Source organism: Schistocerca gregaria, chromosome 7, assembly GCF_023897955.1.
Source record: "Schistocerca gregaria isolate iqSchGreg1 chromosome 7, iqSchGreg1.2, whole genome shotgun sequence".
NCBI classification, from domain to species: Eukaryota; Metazoa; Arthropoda; class Insecta; order Orthoptera; family Acrididae; genus Schistocerca; species Schistocerca gregaria.
This window is the reverse complement of record NC_064926.1, coordinates 24,164,679-24,179,135: the sequence shown is the minus strand read 5'-3', so window position 1 is coordinate 24,179,135 and position 14,457 is coordinate 24,164,679. Positions and strand designations below refer to the sequence as shown.

Sequence of the window (14,457 nt, the reverse complement as noted above, 5' to 3'; positions counted from 1 at the left end):
ATATGGAATTTTGATGAGATATACTTTTCAGCTGATCCTTCCAGGATACGAGCTGTTGGAGGTATTGGTTAGGAAGTTTTTCTGGGATATTCAGGGTTCTGGAAAAGACAATACAACAGTGCCTGCTTGTGTGTCAGCTGCAGGCAGGGCTCTTCCACCACTTTCATTTTTGAGGGAGGCACCTATGGAGCTCCTGGAAGGGAGCAAGTGATTTATCTGGCATATTTTATTCAAATGCTGTTAATGGTTTCATGACGTCATCAATCTTTTCGAGATACTTCAGTCATTTAGATCCCACAGTAACTGAAAAAGCAAGGAATGATAGAATTGCAATTGTAAAGCTGCTCCCACATACAACTGACCAGCTGCAACCTTTAGACAAGTGTTGCTTCAAAGCCTTTTAAGTACACTTGGAATACTGGATGTTGTGTGTAAAGTATGGGCAGATGCTTTGAAACCTAAAAACACGTCATCAAGCTCCAAGAACACAGGAATCTGCCCCTACAACAGGTCACAGTACCCTGTTTATCGACTGGATCCTGAAAAATTACACAGATATAATATCCAAAACAAAACTGACATAAACAAATCCACAAATATCAGTGAGCCAGACCTCAGCATTTCAGAAGAGAACACCCAGTTGTCTTGCTCTGTTGGCAGTGAAGTTGAAACTAGTGGTTCTGAAAAAGTTAGTGTAACCCCTGTTTGCAGCAGAGAATCATCAGCAAGTTTTGAAAATTTACTCTTTCAGAGAATAAAAGAAACTGAGAATCATGTGACCAAATGTAGTCGCATCAGCCCAATGTCACAAGTAATAACTTCAGAAGAACACAGCAAACTCATTGCTGAAAAAGAAAAGCCTCGAAACAAAAAGGATTGGGCTTAATCCAAAACCAGAAGACTAGGAAAGTTATGCCTACAGCCAAAACTACTGCAAATACACAAAAGAGTAGGCCTAAGGAGACCGATTCAGATTCCGACAACTCTTCGAAGAGTGACGACAGCCTTGATGATGTCAATCTGTTAAAAGAATCCACACCAGATCCTGTTGAAATGACTAATCCAGCACATGTAGCTGAAGGAGATTATATTTTGGCTACATTTCAAAAAGGGGAGAGAAATTATTACAGCTATAAGTATGTGTGCACCATTCAAAAAATATTAGAAAATAATCTAAATAAAATAGAAAGAAACTTCCACATGGGAAAAATATATGAAAAACAAAGATTCCAAGACTTACCAAGCGGGAAAGTGCCGGCAAACAGGCACAATGAACAAAACACACACACAGAATTACTAGCTTTCGCAACCGATGGTTGCTTCTTCAGGAAAGAGGGAAGGAGAGGGAAAGACGAAAGGATGTGGGTTTTAAGGGAGAGGGTAAGGAGTCATTCCAATCCCGGGAGCAGAAAGACTTCCCTTAGGGGGAAAAAAGGACAGGTGTACACACACACACACACACACACACACACACACACACACACACACACACACACACACACACACACACATATCCATCCGCACATACACAGACACAAGCAGACATATTTAAAGGCCTTTAAATCCTAAATAAAACCCACATCCTTTCGTCTTTCCCTCTCCTTCCCTCCTTCCTGAAGAAGCAACCATCGTTTGCGAAAGCTAGTAATTCTGTTTGTGCGTTTTGTTCATTGTGCCTGTCTGCCGGCACTTTCCCGCTTGGTAAGTCTTGGAATCTTTGTTTTTAATATATTAGAAAATAATCTTGAATTTATGGCTCTAGAGTCTGTAGACAAGGACAAAACAGTTTTTAAATTAAATGAATAAGACATTTCTGATTAGTAAGTGAGATGATAGGGTAATTGGCAGTGCTTCATATTGCTGCTGGTTTCGGAAATATCAGACAAGGAATCCGTTTTGTGTTTAAAGGTCCTGTTGATGGAGGGGGGGGGGGGGGGGGCAAAAAACGAAGAGAGAGAGAGAGAGAGAGAGAGAGAGATATATATATATATATATATTCTCTTTTGTGCATTTGTTATTTTTGTATCAGTGTCAATATATCAAGTATAATTGTAAACAGTTTCTATTCATTCTAGCTTAACTTAATGATGTCAAAAATAGATGAAACAAGTAAAGAAGTTTTTGTAGCTGACACCAATGTTCATTTCATGCCACAAATATCCTTAAAAAATCTGTGAAAGAAAACCCCCAGTTATACTTAAGTATCATTTTTCGTATGCTCTATCTCATATTTAAGAACTCAGTCTCATATCTTCATTGTACTTAGGAATATTTCATGTGCGTCATATTTTGAACCAGTCGTATCATATTTAAGATTTTCAGTCCAAAAAAATGACACAGTGTTTTATTTATTTTTGTTTTAGATTTGCAGCTCTAAAGAATTAAACACAATGCCATTTTAAAGCAGCTAACATTGTCTTTCATATACTTCTTACCCTTCAGGTACTTTTTTCCTTTAAAAAATGAAATCACATTTTGTGATTTTGTGTCATATTTAGGACACCTTACCCTACAAAATTCTGCGTGCATCCAGACAGAATGCAGTATGGAGATACAGAACATGCACAAATAAAAAATGTAAATAGTCAATACCAAAAGTTACAATCATTTTCAGTAAAGGATGTTCTGCTGTCCAAAGTTGGTAGATTGTAATAATCTGGAGCTTTAAATAATTATAAACTAAAGGGATTTCAAAACTGAAACGGAAAGTTTGTAACTGGTGTGCCTCATTAGTTTTAAGTTTTAGTGGTGAGATGTGGTCATTAAATGAGACTAATCCAAAACTTGACAGTGAGCACAGAGGGATGTGTGTTGGGAATTACTAGGACAGACAAGGAAACAAGCGAATGTATCTGGGGATTAAATTGTGTGTAAGTAAGATGAGAGCTTGTAGGAGGCGATTAAATGACAGGGGAAAATGTGCATGAGGCTCGTGGGCGTTTTATCAATGAAGGCCATAATGGACGGCAAAGTCTATAGCAACCTTTATGTAGCAGAGGATGTTGAATGACAAGACTTTAGACACTACACAAAAATAATCCATGTTGAGATTTAATCTGTTTCAAGCAACCCTCAGAAAAATGTGACAAGTTCATTACTTTCGTTGCTGTAAACAATTTAAGGAAAACACAAATCTGTTAATGAAACAAATGGTCCCCTTTGATAGAGAGAAAGCCTCGTTTAACTTCATGTGCTAAACAACGATTGCTACATTACTGCGAATTAAATTCGCAACTGTTTAAAGCGGTTGGCACAGGTGACAATGCTTAAAATCCTTGCTGCGTGCTGTCATTCACTTTATATTGCTTCTGAAAGAAGTCACCAAATGCGCTTAATATCGATTACTTCGGCGACAAAATTTTATATTTACATATACGGCGAGGTTAATTTAAGGAAATGAGCTATCAGTTCCCAGGTCTGCAGTTAAGACACAATTAATACCACGTACTGAAGCAAGCCACGTTAATGCTCTGTACTGACTACGTCTGCTCTTATCAGATCACACAAATTTCGGCCTATATTCACAAGATCACACACACACACACGTATCACTGCCACAAAAAACTACTTGTTACACTTGTTGACTATTAAAAACTAACAGCTTCACGTTACGCCATGATAACTTTACAATCTCAAGTCTCCTGTACATTAACGAGGCACTATCGATGAGCAGTTCGTGGATACAATACTCTTGCTTGAAAATACAACAAACTGTGTTTGCATACGAATACAATTTCAGACATCACAGGGCATACGCATTTCACAAGATAAACACCACTTCCGTACTAGTTGGTGCAGAAAGCAAACTGGATATTGGTCGATAAAGAGAGAAAGAAAAAGCATAGACTTTACACACTAGCATAAGACGTCTCCTGTGTAAATGCACGACATATAACAGTAAGCTTGTAACACGGGAAGGGTTTGGCTTAATAACGAACATGTGTATAAGAGCAAAAGTACCATGCCATGTTCAGATGCTTTGATTTTTCGCTCGCACTTTCTGATTTGAAGTCACGTGACCGCAAACGCCATCTTGGATTTGAGCCACGAGGTTTTGGTGAGAAAAATATATTTACCGGGTTTAGAGAGAAGTTGGAAATGCCTTCAAGTAATCCCTTACCTCCCAAAGAAAATGCTTTATTCAAACGAATTCTGGTAAGTCTGTTTCTCTCCCGTGAATAATGTAGTTTTATACTCGTGTGTGCTGTGGTTTCATTTTGTTGTGAGGATATTAGATTTTTCATTTTAATGTATGTTACAAGATATGTATTACAAAAGCGCTTTTGCAGCACCTTCTATACACTCAGACAAACAAACTAGGCGCGTTTTCATTGATGATTTGCCATTCAGTCCGGTAGTGTTGTGGTATTGTGTATGTGATTATGTACCCTAACCTCAGCACTTTCTATCATAGTCATCCTCTACATCTCGATTAAATTTTGCATCCAGATATTTGGATACAGCATGTCAGTACACGAAAATGCTTTGGTAGCGAACCATTTCAAAGAAAAAAAATATTGCTCGTATTTGATTCGTAAGTAGATAGTTGTAAATAGAAATGTACAAATGTAAACACAAGATTATCACTCACCAATCTTCGATGCAAATCCATTTCTAGCATGTGGTGTGTGCTAATTTTGCAATACAGTCAGTAGTTTTAATGACACATGAAATGTTATGCATCCGCAACTGTATTTTTCTTATGTTTACAGAAATGCTATGAACAAAAACAGTACAAAAATGGGTTGAAATTTGCGAAGCAGATTCTTACCAACCCAAAGTTTGCAGAACATGGGGGTGAGTAAAAATAATGAGTGGAATGAATATTTCTACTTTGTGCAAGAAGTGTAAAAAGCGAGTGTTGCATTCAAAGTGCCTAGGATATTATAAAATATATTCAAACATTTGTGAGTATGGTTGTTTGCCCTCACAACACCAGTTCTATTACGGTGATATCGTTTCAGACCAAGACATGCAATATAAAACAATTTTCATTGGTATGTTATCTCCCATGGGTATCCATAAACATAGAAAAACAGTAAATTTGTTTAAGAATGATAAATGGTATGACCACTTACATTTTGTCAGCTGAAGTAGTATAGGTTTCACATCTAAACGTATGTAAAGGATTTAATTTTCAACTATTGCATTAACGAGACTACATGGAATATATTGCTAATGGAGATTTGGCTTTTCAGGTAGCTATTGGGAATAGTTTAAGTCGTGATAGTTATTTTAGCAACTTCCATTTCACTCTGTTTTAGTCTCTGTCTGAGTGGTTGGTTATTATATCTATTATTCCATGGCACTAATTACCATTTTGTGTCATGATTTTGTATTGATTTAATTTTTGCCCATTTTTAATAACCATTTTTTATATTCTGCAGAGACTCTTGCTATGAAAGGATTGACATTAAACTGCTTAGGTCGGAAAGAAGAAGCATATGAATATGTTAGAAGAGGTTTACGGAATGACTTAAGATCCCACGTTTGCTGGCACGTTTATGGGCTACTTCAACGTTCAGACAAGAAATACGATGAAGCAATCAAATGTTACAGAAATGCACTTAAGTGGGAGAAAGATAATATTCAAATTCTTCGGGATTTGTCTCTGTTACAGATTCAGATGCGAGACCTTGAAGGTTATCGAGTAGGTTTCATCATTATGAGTAGATATTACTTATATTTAAGAATTTTTTTTATTGTTTTCACATAAATTGTCTGTGTGCAGGACACCAGATACCAACTTTTTATGCTTCGTCCAACGCAACGTGCCTCTTGGATTGGCTTTGGGATGGCGTACCATTTGCTTAAAGATTATGAAATGGCTCAGAACATATTGGAAACATTTCGTAAGACACAACTGGTAAGCATGTAGCTGTAGACTATCACAACAGTTTTCTGTAGGAGATAGTGGAGTGTAAATTGATTAATTTGTTACAAATAAAAAAAAAGAAGATATATAATCTCCTTGTTTCTCTACCTAGCAAAAAAGTTCATATGACTACGAGCATAGTGAATTGCTCCTGTATCAGAACATGGTTATCCAAGAGTCTGGAGCACTGGAAGAAGCACTTATCCATCTAAATAAATACTCCGACCAGATATGTGATAAACTGTCTGTTCTGGAAACCTGGGGTAAGTACTAGCTGCCCTTTAATTCTTTGCACTACACTTGCTTTGTTCCCCCTCTCTCCACATTTTCTGAGTGCTCTTTATGCCTACATTCTGCAACACTTTTCGATGGCTCACTTCCATCTTTCTCTGATTTGTCCTCCTTGTTTCTCCTCCTCCAGCTTAAAAGTGCAGTTATTATATCTGCAGCTCATTTGTTGCATTCTGTTATTGGTTGTTGATTGTTGTTGGTCTAGCTAATTGAGTGATGGTAGCCTATGCAGTAACCAGTCTGTATTGCTCTGGCTAATAATGTTTTTTCTGGAATATGTTACAATTTCCAAAGTTCTAGTTAGGTTGGCACAAAATACATGTTTATAATGTTGGTTGTCGTCACAAATATTTTATTGCGAATATGTCACTTTTCCACTTTTATGACTAGAGTGGCAACTAATAGCAAAACTTAAATTGACGCTAGTGAAATTAGTGGTAATGAAATTCATAACTTGTTTGTCACAAATATTTGGCTTTTTTTTATGTAAAATACTGCAATTTCTGAGGTTGTGGTTAGGGTGGCACCTAAATAGCTCGGCTTAAATTGCTACGAGTGAAAAAAGAAAGCTAACTTTATTTATGAATCGTACAATCCTACAAGTCAGCTAGCTGTACTTCCCATCATTCACCACAGTATCCATTATCAACAGCAGCACTCAGCAAAAATGCCATGGACACCATAAATGCAGTCCCTCCCCAGGGGGCTCACCACAGAGCCCCAGTCTTTTAGCATCTTTTCCCTTACATGCTGCATTGCTGCCCCTTGCTATACTCCCCCCCCTCCCCTCCCACCCTTAGGGAATAAGTTTGCGATATTTTTGAGAATGTGTTCTGCATTTCCAATAGCCTGACATCGGAACAGTTCCTCCACTATATTCACTTTCTTTGTTTCTCTTCTCCTGCCATTCCTCTGCTTTGGTGTTTGAGGTTCCCTTTTTTTTTTTCTTCTTTCTCCCTGTGTGTTCCTGAAGTCTGAGACACACATCTGATGCGTAACAGGTGACTGGGTAATGAGTAGTTCCCACCCCCTGCTACAGACCAGGCCCAGGACGGGGTGATTGCCTGAGCTGTTGCCTTCCCAAATTGCCAATTGGTCCTCCTGTCAGGTGTTCAAGAATTGTGACGTGAGGTGTGAACAGTCACCTAATGTGGGTAAGCCCCCTCTGAGGGGATTCCCCCAGTTGGAAGGAGTGCACCATCGGAGATGCAGGTGATCGTGTAGGATTTTCTCGCAATGAGCCAATCATCATCTTCTCAGCCTACATCTACTGAATGTAAACAGAATGAAGCTAATGATTCAAAGGCCCTCCCGGCTGCACCTTGTTTCCTTGTAATTTCACATACTGATGACAGTCAGTCTTTTGGTATGGTTAATCGCTTTATTATTCAGAAAGGTGTTTACGCAGTTGCTGGTGCTGTGAAATCCTACTCTGATTTACACAATGGCTTGTTACTTTTGGAGACTACCTGTGATTCTCAGGCACAGCTTCACTCCTCCATGGTTCTCCTGTTCGTTTCCAGTCTCATCGCACGCTAAATTCTTCGTGTGATGTTATTTACACTAGGCTGCTTAATGGTATGACTGAGATAGAAATCCAAACTTACGTCCCTGCGCAGGATGTCATAGCGGGCCATTGGGTGATGAATAAGGTAAATGCATCCTTAGTGCCCACATGTACTCTTTTTCTGACATTTGATAGAGGAGTGCTTCTATCAAAGGTCAAGACTAAGAAGTTATCACAGTCTGACCATACATTCTGAACCCAATGCGCTGCTACCCTTCTCGTCATTACAACCACACTCAAATGTCCTGTAAACACCTGGCCAAATGTGTAACCTTTGTTAGGGATGCTCATGACAGTGATTGTCCTCCTTCTTCTCCCCACCGTATTGATTGCAGTGGCAACCATGCAGTTTCCTCCTGAGATTGTCCCATGTATCTTGATGAGCAGGCTGTCCAGGAGATCCAGGTGAAGGAAAAAGTGCTTTACCCTGTCGCTCACTAGTTGTTGGATAGTCAGAAACCCTGCGTTTTACCAGCCCGCACTTACAGTACTGTTCGTACTACATCTCACCCCACAAAGAACATGGCCATGCAGACAAGTGACCTCAAATTCAGCACCGTGGTTGTAAAATCGCCCAGTATCATAATAGTATCCCCATATCCTTCTCCTACAGCTGTGCAACAAGCCACCAAATTTTCGCATCACATGGCGAAATCACCTGCTACAATATAATCAGGCCGGAAAGAACAGAAGGAATACTCCCGCGAAACTTTTTACGTCCCTTCAGCCAACAAACATCTGAATAGTCACCTGCCATTCACAAAGGCTCCAACAAGTCAAAAGTCTCCTCATTCGCCGACTTGGAGATCCTCTTCAACGGTGTTGCCACGATACTTTCACCAATCTCTGTGTTGCCGGTGCACACCATCAACCATTTTTCTGCCCTGGATCTTCAGACCGACTGAGGGAGAATGGCGACACCTCTGTAGATCTCGTGGAGTAAGATCCTCCAACCTCTGCACACTGTAGTAGAGCGTCTTTGAAGGCTGGCACTTGGCAGCCGCGTAGGTGACACCCTTTCATTTTTGCCCTTCTGCCCTTTCCCCATCATGACTCTTCTCCAGTGGAAATTTTGCGGCCATAGATCCAAGGAAGAGGAATTACGGCTGCTCTTGGAATTGCAGTGTCCACTTGTTCTGTGCCTCCAGGAAACAAAATTGCATCCTCATGACCACTTTGACCTCCCACATTTCTTTCTTACCTACTATGTCCTTCTTCCCGAGAATGGTGTTCCATCTCATGGAGTCATACTGCTCATCCGGGATGCCGTTCATAGTCAAGCAGTCTCCCTGAACATCCCGTTGCAAGCTGTTGCAGTCTACATTTCCGTTCCTCACTTCACCTTTTGCCTTTGTACTGTTTGCATCCCTCCATCATTCTGTGTCACCACTGCAGACTTCCTTCAGCTTATTGAGCAAATCCCTCATCCCTCTTTGCTGCTTGGTGACTAATGCACACCATACCCTTTGGGCCTCTCCCAGAAAATGTCAGAGAGGTGCCCTCTTGGGTGACGAGCTCCATCAACTCAATGTCGTCTGCCTTAACACTGGGGCACCCACGTTCCTACCAGACTCCATGTACACCTTTTCCCGTTTGGACCTCTCCTTCTGCACTGCACTGCCCTGCCCTGCCCTCCCTGTTTGCCCATTGTTTCGAGTGACCATTCTCTCTGATACATACTCGAGCGGCCGTCTCCCGTGTGCTGTCCGTTTGCTGACTCCTAACCCACTTACATGCAAATCCAAATGGCAGCTTTCTAAGGCTGACCAGAGGCTTTACTCCTCCCTAGTGACCTTTGATGAACACCTTTTCCCTATTTATGATGCCCAGGTAATTTGTGCATGGAGACATACTCTCCAAATTTTTAACCATCATCTTATGATGCAAATTGTATTTGTTATAAACAGTTGTGTGTACAATGTCTTCGCATTCTTCGGAATAGCAAAAAAGAGACATTGGCAAGAAGCCACTGTCACACCCATACTCAAGCACAGTAAGGACAATCACCTTCCTGTAGCTACCGCCCCATTTCTCTCACCATCTTTGTGTGCATGGTGATGGAACGTATGATTCCTGTTGCGCTGGTGTGGTGGCTTGGTGTTTCACAATTTGCTAATCAATGCAAAGTGTGGTTTCGAGCACGCCGTTGTGCAGTTGACCATCTTATCACTTTGGCAATCCATGTCATGAATGGTTTTCTGCAGAAATACCAGACTATGGCCGTGTTTTTTGATTTGTAGAAAGCCTACGACACCTACTGGAGGACCGGTATCAGCTGTACTCTGTACAAGTGGGGCATCTGAGGCCACCTGCCCCGTTTCCTTGAGGAATTTGTAGAAGACATAGTTTTCAAGGTACATGTGGATTCTGCCTTGTCGTACACCTTTATCCAGGATACAGTGTGCCTCAGGATTCTGCCGTACTCTTTCCTATCGCCATTAATCCTATTATAGCCTGTCTTCCAATGAGCATCTCCAGCTCCCTTTTTGTTGGCGATTTTGCTGTGTATTGCAGTTCTCCACAGACTCATTTCATTGAGTGGTGCCTTCATTGTTGTCTTGATCGTCTGTATTCATGGAGTGTCAACTGTGACTTTTGCTTTTCCACTGACAAAGCAATTTGTTTGAATTTTTAGCAGTGCACTTGGTTTCTTCCACTGTCTTTGCATCTTGAGCCTGTTGCTCTTCCGTTTATTGAAACTACGAAATTCCTGGGGCTCCTGTTCAGTAGGTGACTTTCTTGATCCTCCCACATGTCTTACCTGGCCGCCCGCTGCGCCCAGTCCCTCACTGCCCATTTCCTCAGTGGTACATCCTGGGGAGTGGATTGGACACCACCCTGCTTTCGTACCAGTCCCCTGTTCATTCGAAACTAGGCTATGGGTGCTTCGTTTATGCATCTGCATGGTTGTCCGTCTTGTTCTTGTTGTTGTTGTTGTCTTCTATCCTGAGACTGGTTTGATGCAGCTCTCTGTGCTACTCTATCCTGTGCTAGCTTCTTCATCTCCCAGTACCTACTGCAGCTTACATCCTTCTGAATCTGCTTAGTGTATTCATCTCTTGGCCTCCCTCTAAGATTTTTAACCTCCATGCTGCCCTCCAGTACCAAATTGGTGATCCCTTGATGCCTCAGAAGATGTCCTACCAACCGGTCCCTTCTTTTTGTCAAGTTGTGCCACAAACTCCTCTTCTCCCCAATTCTACTCAATACCTCCTCATTAGTATGTGATCTACCCATCTAATCTTCAGCATTCTTCTGTAGCAGCACATTTCGAAAGCTTCTATTCTCTTCTTGTCCAAACTATTTATTGTCCATGTTTCACTTCCATACGTGGCTACACTCCATACAAATACTTTCAGAAACGACTTCCTGACACTTAAACCTATACTCGATCTTAACAAATTTCTCTTCTTCAGAAACGCTTTCCTTGCCATTGCCAGTCTACATTTTATATCCTCTCTACTTCGACCATCATCAGTTATTTTGCTCCCCAAATAGCAAAACTCCTTTACTACTTTCAGTGTCTCATTTCCTAATTTAATTCCCTCAGCATCACCCGACTTAATTCGACTACATTCCATTATCCTCGTTTTGCTTTTGTTGATGCTCATCTTATACCCTCCTTTCAAGACACTGTCCATTCCGTTCAACTGCTCTTCCAAGTCCTTTGCCACCTCTGACAGAATTACGATGTCATCGGCGAACCTCAAAGTTTTTATTTCTTCTCCATGGACTTTAATACCTACTCCGAATTTTTCCTTTTGTTTCCTTTACTGCTTGCTCAATATACAGATCGAATAGCATCGGGGAGAGGCTACAACCCTGTCTCACTCCCTTCCCAACCACTGCTTCCCTTTCACGTCCCTCGACTCTCATAACTGCCATCTGGTTTCTGTACAAATTGTAAATAGCCTTTCGCTCCCTGTATTTTACCCCTAACACCTTCAGAATTTTAAAGCGAGTATTCCAGTCAACATTGTCAAAAGCTTTCTCTACGTCTACAAATGCTAGAAATGTAGGTTTGCCTTTCCTTAATCTTTCTTCTAAGATAAGCCGTAGGGTCAGTAATGCCTCACGTGTTCTAACATTTCTACAGAATCCAAACTGATCTTCCCCAAGGTCAGCTTCTACCAGTTTTTCCATTCGTCTGTAAAGAATGCATGTTAGTATTTTGCATCCGTGACTTATTAAACTGATAGTTCGGTAGTTTTCACATCTGTCAATACCTGCTTTCTTTGGGATTGGAATTATTATATACTTCTTGAAGTCTGAGGGAATTTCGCCTGTCTCATACATCTTGCTCACCAGATGGTAGAGTTTTGTTAGGCCTGGCACTTCCAAGGGTGTCAGTAGTTCTAATGGAGTGTTGTCTACTCCCGGGGCCTTGTTTCGACTTAGGTCTTTCAGTGCTCTGTCAAACTCTTCACGTAGTATTGTGTCTCCCATTTTAACTTCTTCTACATCCTCTTCCATTTCCATAATATTGTCCTCAAGAACATCGCCCCTGTATAGACCCTCTATATACTCCTTCCACCTTTCTGCTTTCCCTTCTTTGCTTAGAACTGGATATCCATCTGAGCTCTTGATATTCATGCAAGTGGTTCTCTTTCCTCCAAAGGTCTCTTTAAATTTCCTGTATGCAGTATGTATCTTACCCCTCATGAGATAAGCCTATACATCCTTACATTTGTCATGTATCCATCCCTGCTTATCCATTTTGCATTTCCTGTCGATCTCTTTTTTGAGACGACAGTGTTCCTTTTTGCCTGCTTTATTTAGTGCATTTTTACATTTTCTCCTTTCATGAATTAAATTCAATATTTCTTCTGTTACCCACAGATTCTACTAGCCCTCGTCTTTTTACCTACTTGATCCTCTGCTGCCTTCACTACTTCATCCCTCAAAGCTACCCATTCTTCTTCTACTGTATTTCTTTCCCCCATTCCTATCAATTGTTCCCTTATGCTCTCCCTGAAACTCTGTACAACCTCTGGTTCAGTCAGTTTATCCAGGTCCCATCTCCTTACATTCCCATCTTTTTGCAGTTTCTTCAGTTTTAATCTACAGTTCATAACCAATAGCTTGTGGTCAGAGTCCACATCTGCCCCTGTAAATGTCTTACAATTTAAAGTCTGGTTCCTAAATCTTCAAAATATCTGAAACCTTTTAGTATCTCCAGGGTTCTTTCATGTATGTCTGTCTTATGCCTCTCAATACAACCCACCGCCGTGTCATCTGTTTGGCTGCTGGTGCCTTTTCACTAGCAGGGTTGTGAGTCTGTATGCAGATGCTGCCGAACTACTGCTGTCACACTGCCATGATTTTCTGCTCAGCAGATACACATACTGTTTGTCTGCCATGCTTGGCCACCCATCCTATGCCTCCTTCGATGACTCCTTCGATCACCAGTATGGGGTGTGTCCCTATTCTCTATTACCTCTTGGAGTTTGCTTTCAGCTATTGCTCCAACAGCTTAACTTCACACTAACTGCCACCTTCCTGATAGGCATGAACCCTTCACCATCGTGGCGTCGTGCACCAGCCCATGTTCACCTTGGACATCACTTGATCCTAAGGACACCACTCCAGACTTGCTCTATTGTCGTAAGTTTCTCGACCTTCACACGGAATTTCATGATAGTGCCCTTATGTACACTGATGGTTCGCAGCCTAACCATTGTTGCGTATGCCTTTGTTGTTGGCACCAACACTTTTCGGTATAGGCTTCCAGAATACTGCTCAGTACTTACAGTGTAGGTCTTCGCCATGTATCAGGCCGTACAGTACATCCAGTGACACAGGCTTTTAAACTGTATCATTTGCCCTGACTTTCTCAGTGTCCTTCAGAGCCCCTGTGTGCTTTACACCATTCATTCCTTCGTGCAATGGGTACAGGAAAGCCATCACTTACTCACTCTTGATGGAGCCACTGTGATGTTTGTGTGTGTACCTGATCATGCTGATCTGGTGTGTAACGAGGCTGCTGACGCTGCTGCTAAGGCTGCAGTCCTTAAATTTCGGCCCACTAGTTCTTCCATTCTCACAGACGATCTCTGTGTTGCCCTCTGTCAACAGATGGTGTCACTTTGATATCACAACTTTGTCTTCCCTCTATGAGAACAGTATCTGAATTAAACCCTTCCCAGTGGCTTGGCCGACCACCTCCTGCCGAAAGGAGATCATTTTAGCCAGGTTGCATATTGGGCACTGTCCTCAACTGTTGACAGTTCACCATTTCCAGACGGAATACCCTTTCTTTAACCACTTACATTCTCATTTACGTTTGCCGTCTGAGTTATTGGCCGTTTCAGTGAACGACATGCGGGCTGTCAACCACATTTAACTTTTTATCCATTATAGCAGTATGGCGAAGGACATTTAGTCTTTAATTCAGGACTTCCATTGTCTCTTGGAGTTTTGTATGGACATTTCTCCAAGCCCATGTTTTTAGCTGTCTTTCCTTCCTTCGATTGGGCTTAACATGTAGTTGTTTTAACCCCCTTTTTCATCTTCGTGTTCTGTGGTTCTGACGTGGGTGTATATGAGCCTAGTTTTTCTTGCGCCCTAAAATGAAACAAAACAAGAATCAACAGTTAATTTCCTCTTGTTCTGTGATCTGTGTCGCTCTCCAAGAAACACACTTCACTGTTGACCATTCCCTACTCCAATCCTTAGACATTACTATGTGTTCTGTTGGAAGTGTACTGGCCCGAACATAGCATCT

General features: G+C 41.3%; 1 protein-coding gene across 1 annotated transcript in view; it reads left to right on the top strand.

Annotated features, from left to right (window-relative positions):
* The first annotated feature begins 2,015 nt into the window (after positions 1-2,015).
* Positions 2,016-14,457, top strand: part of LOC126282172 (N-alpha-acetyltransferase 15, NatA auxiliary subunit) — a 282,396-nt gene continuing 269,954 nt past the window's right edge. The window contains exons 1-5 of the mRNA XM_049981696.1: positions 2,016-4,155; positions 4,713-4,797; positions 5,388-5,650; positions 5,732-5,866; positions 5,988-6,138. Coding sequence (XP_049837653.1) covers positions 3,967-4,155; positions 4,713-4,797; positions 5,388-5,650; positions 5,732-5,866; positions 5,988-6,138 — 823 coding nt within the window. The 5' untranslated portion in view covers positions 2,016-3,966. The remainder of the gene's footprint in view (positions 4,156-4,712; positions 4,798-5,387; positions 5,651-5,731; positions 5,867-5,987; positions 6,139-14,457) is intronic.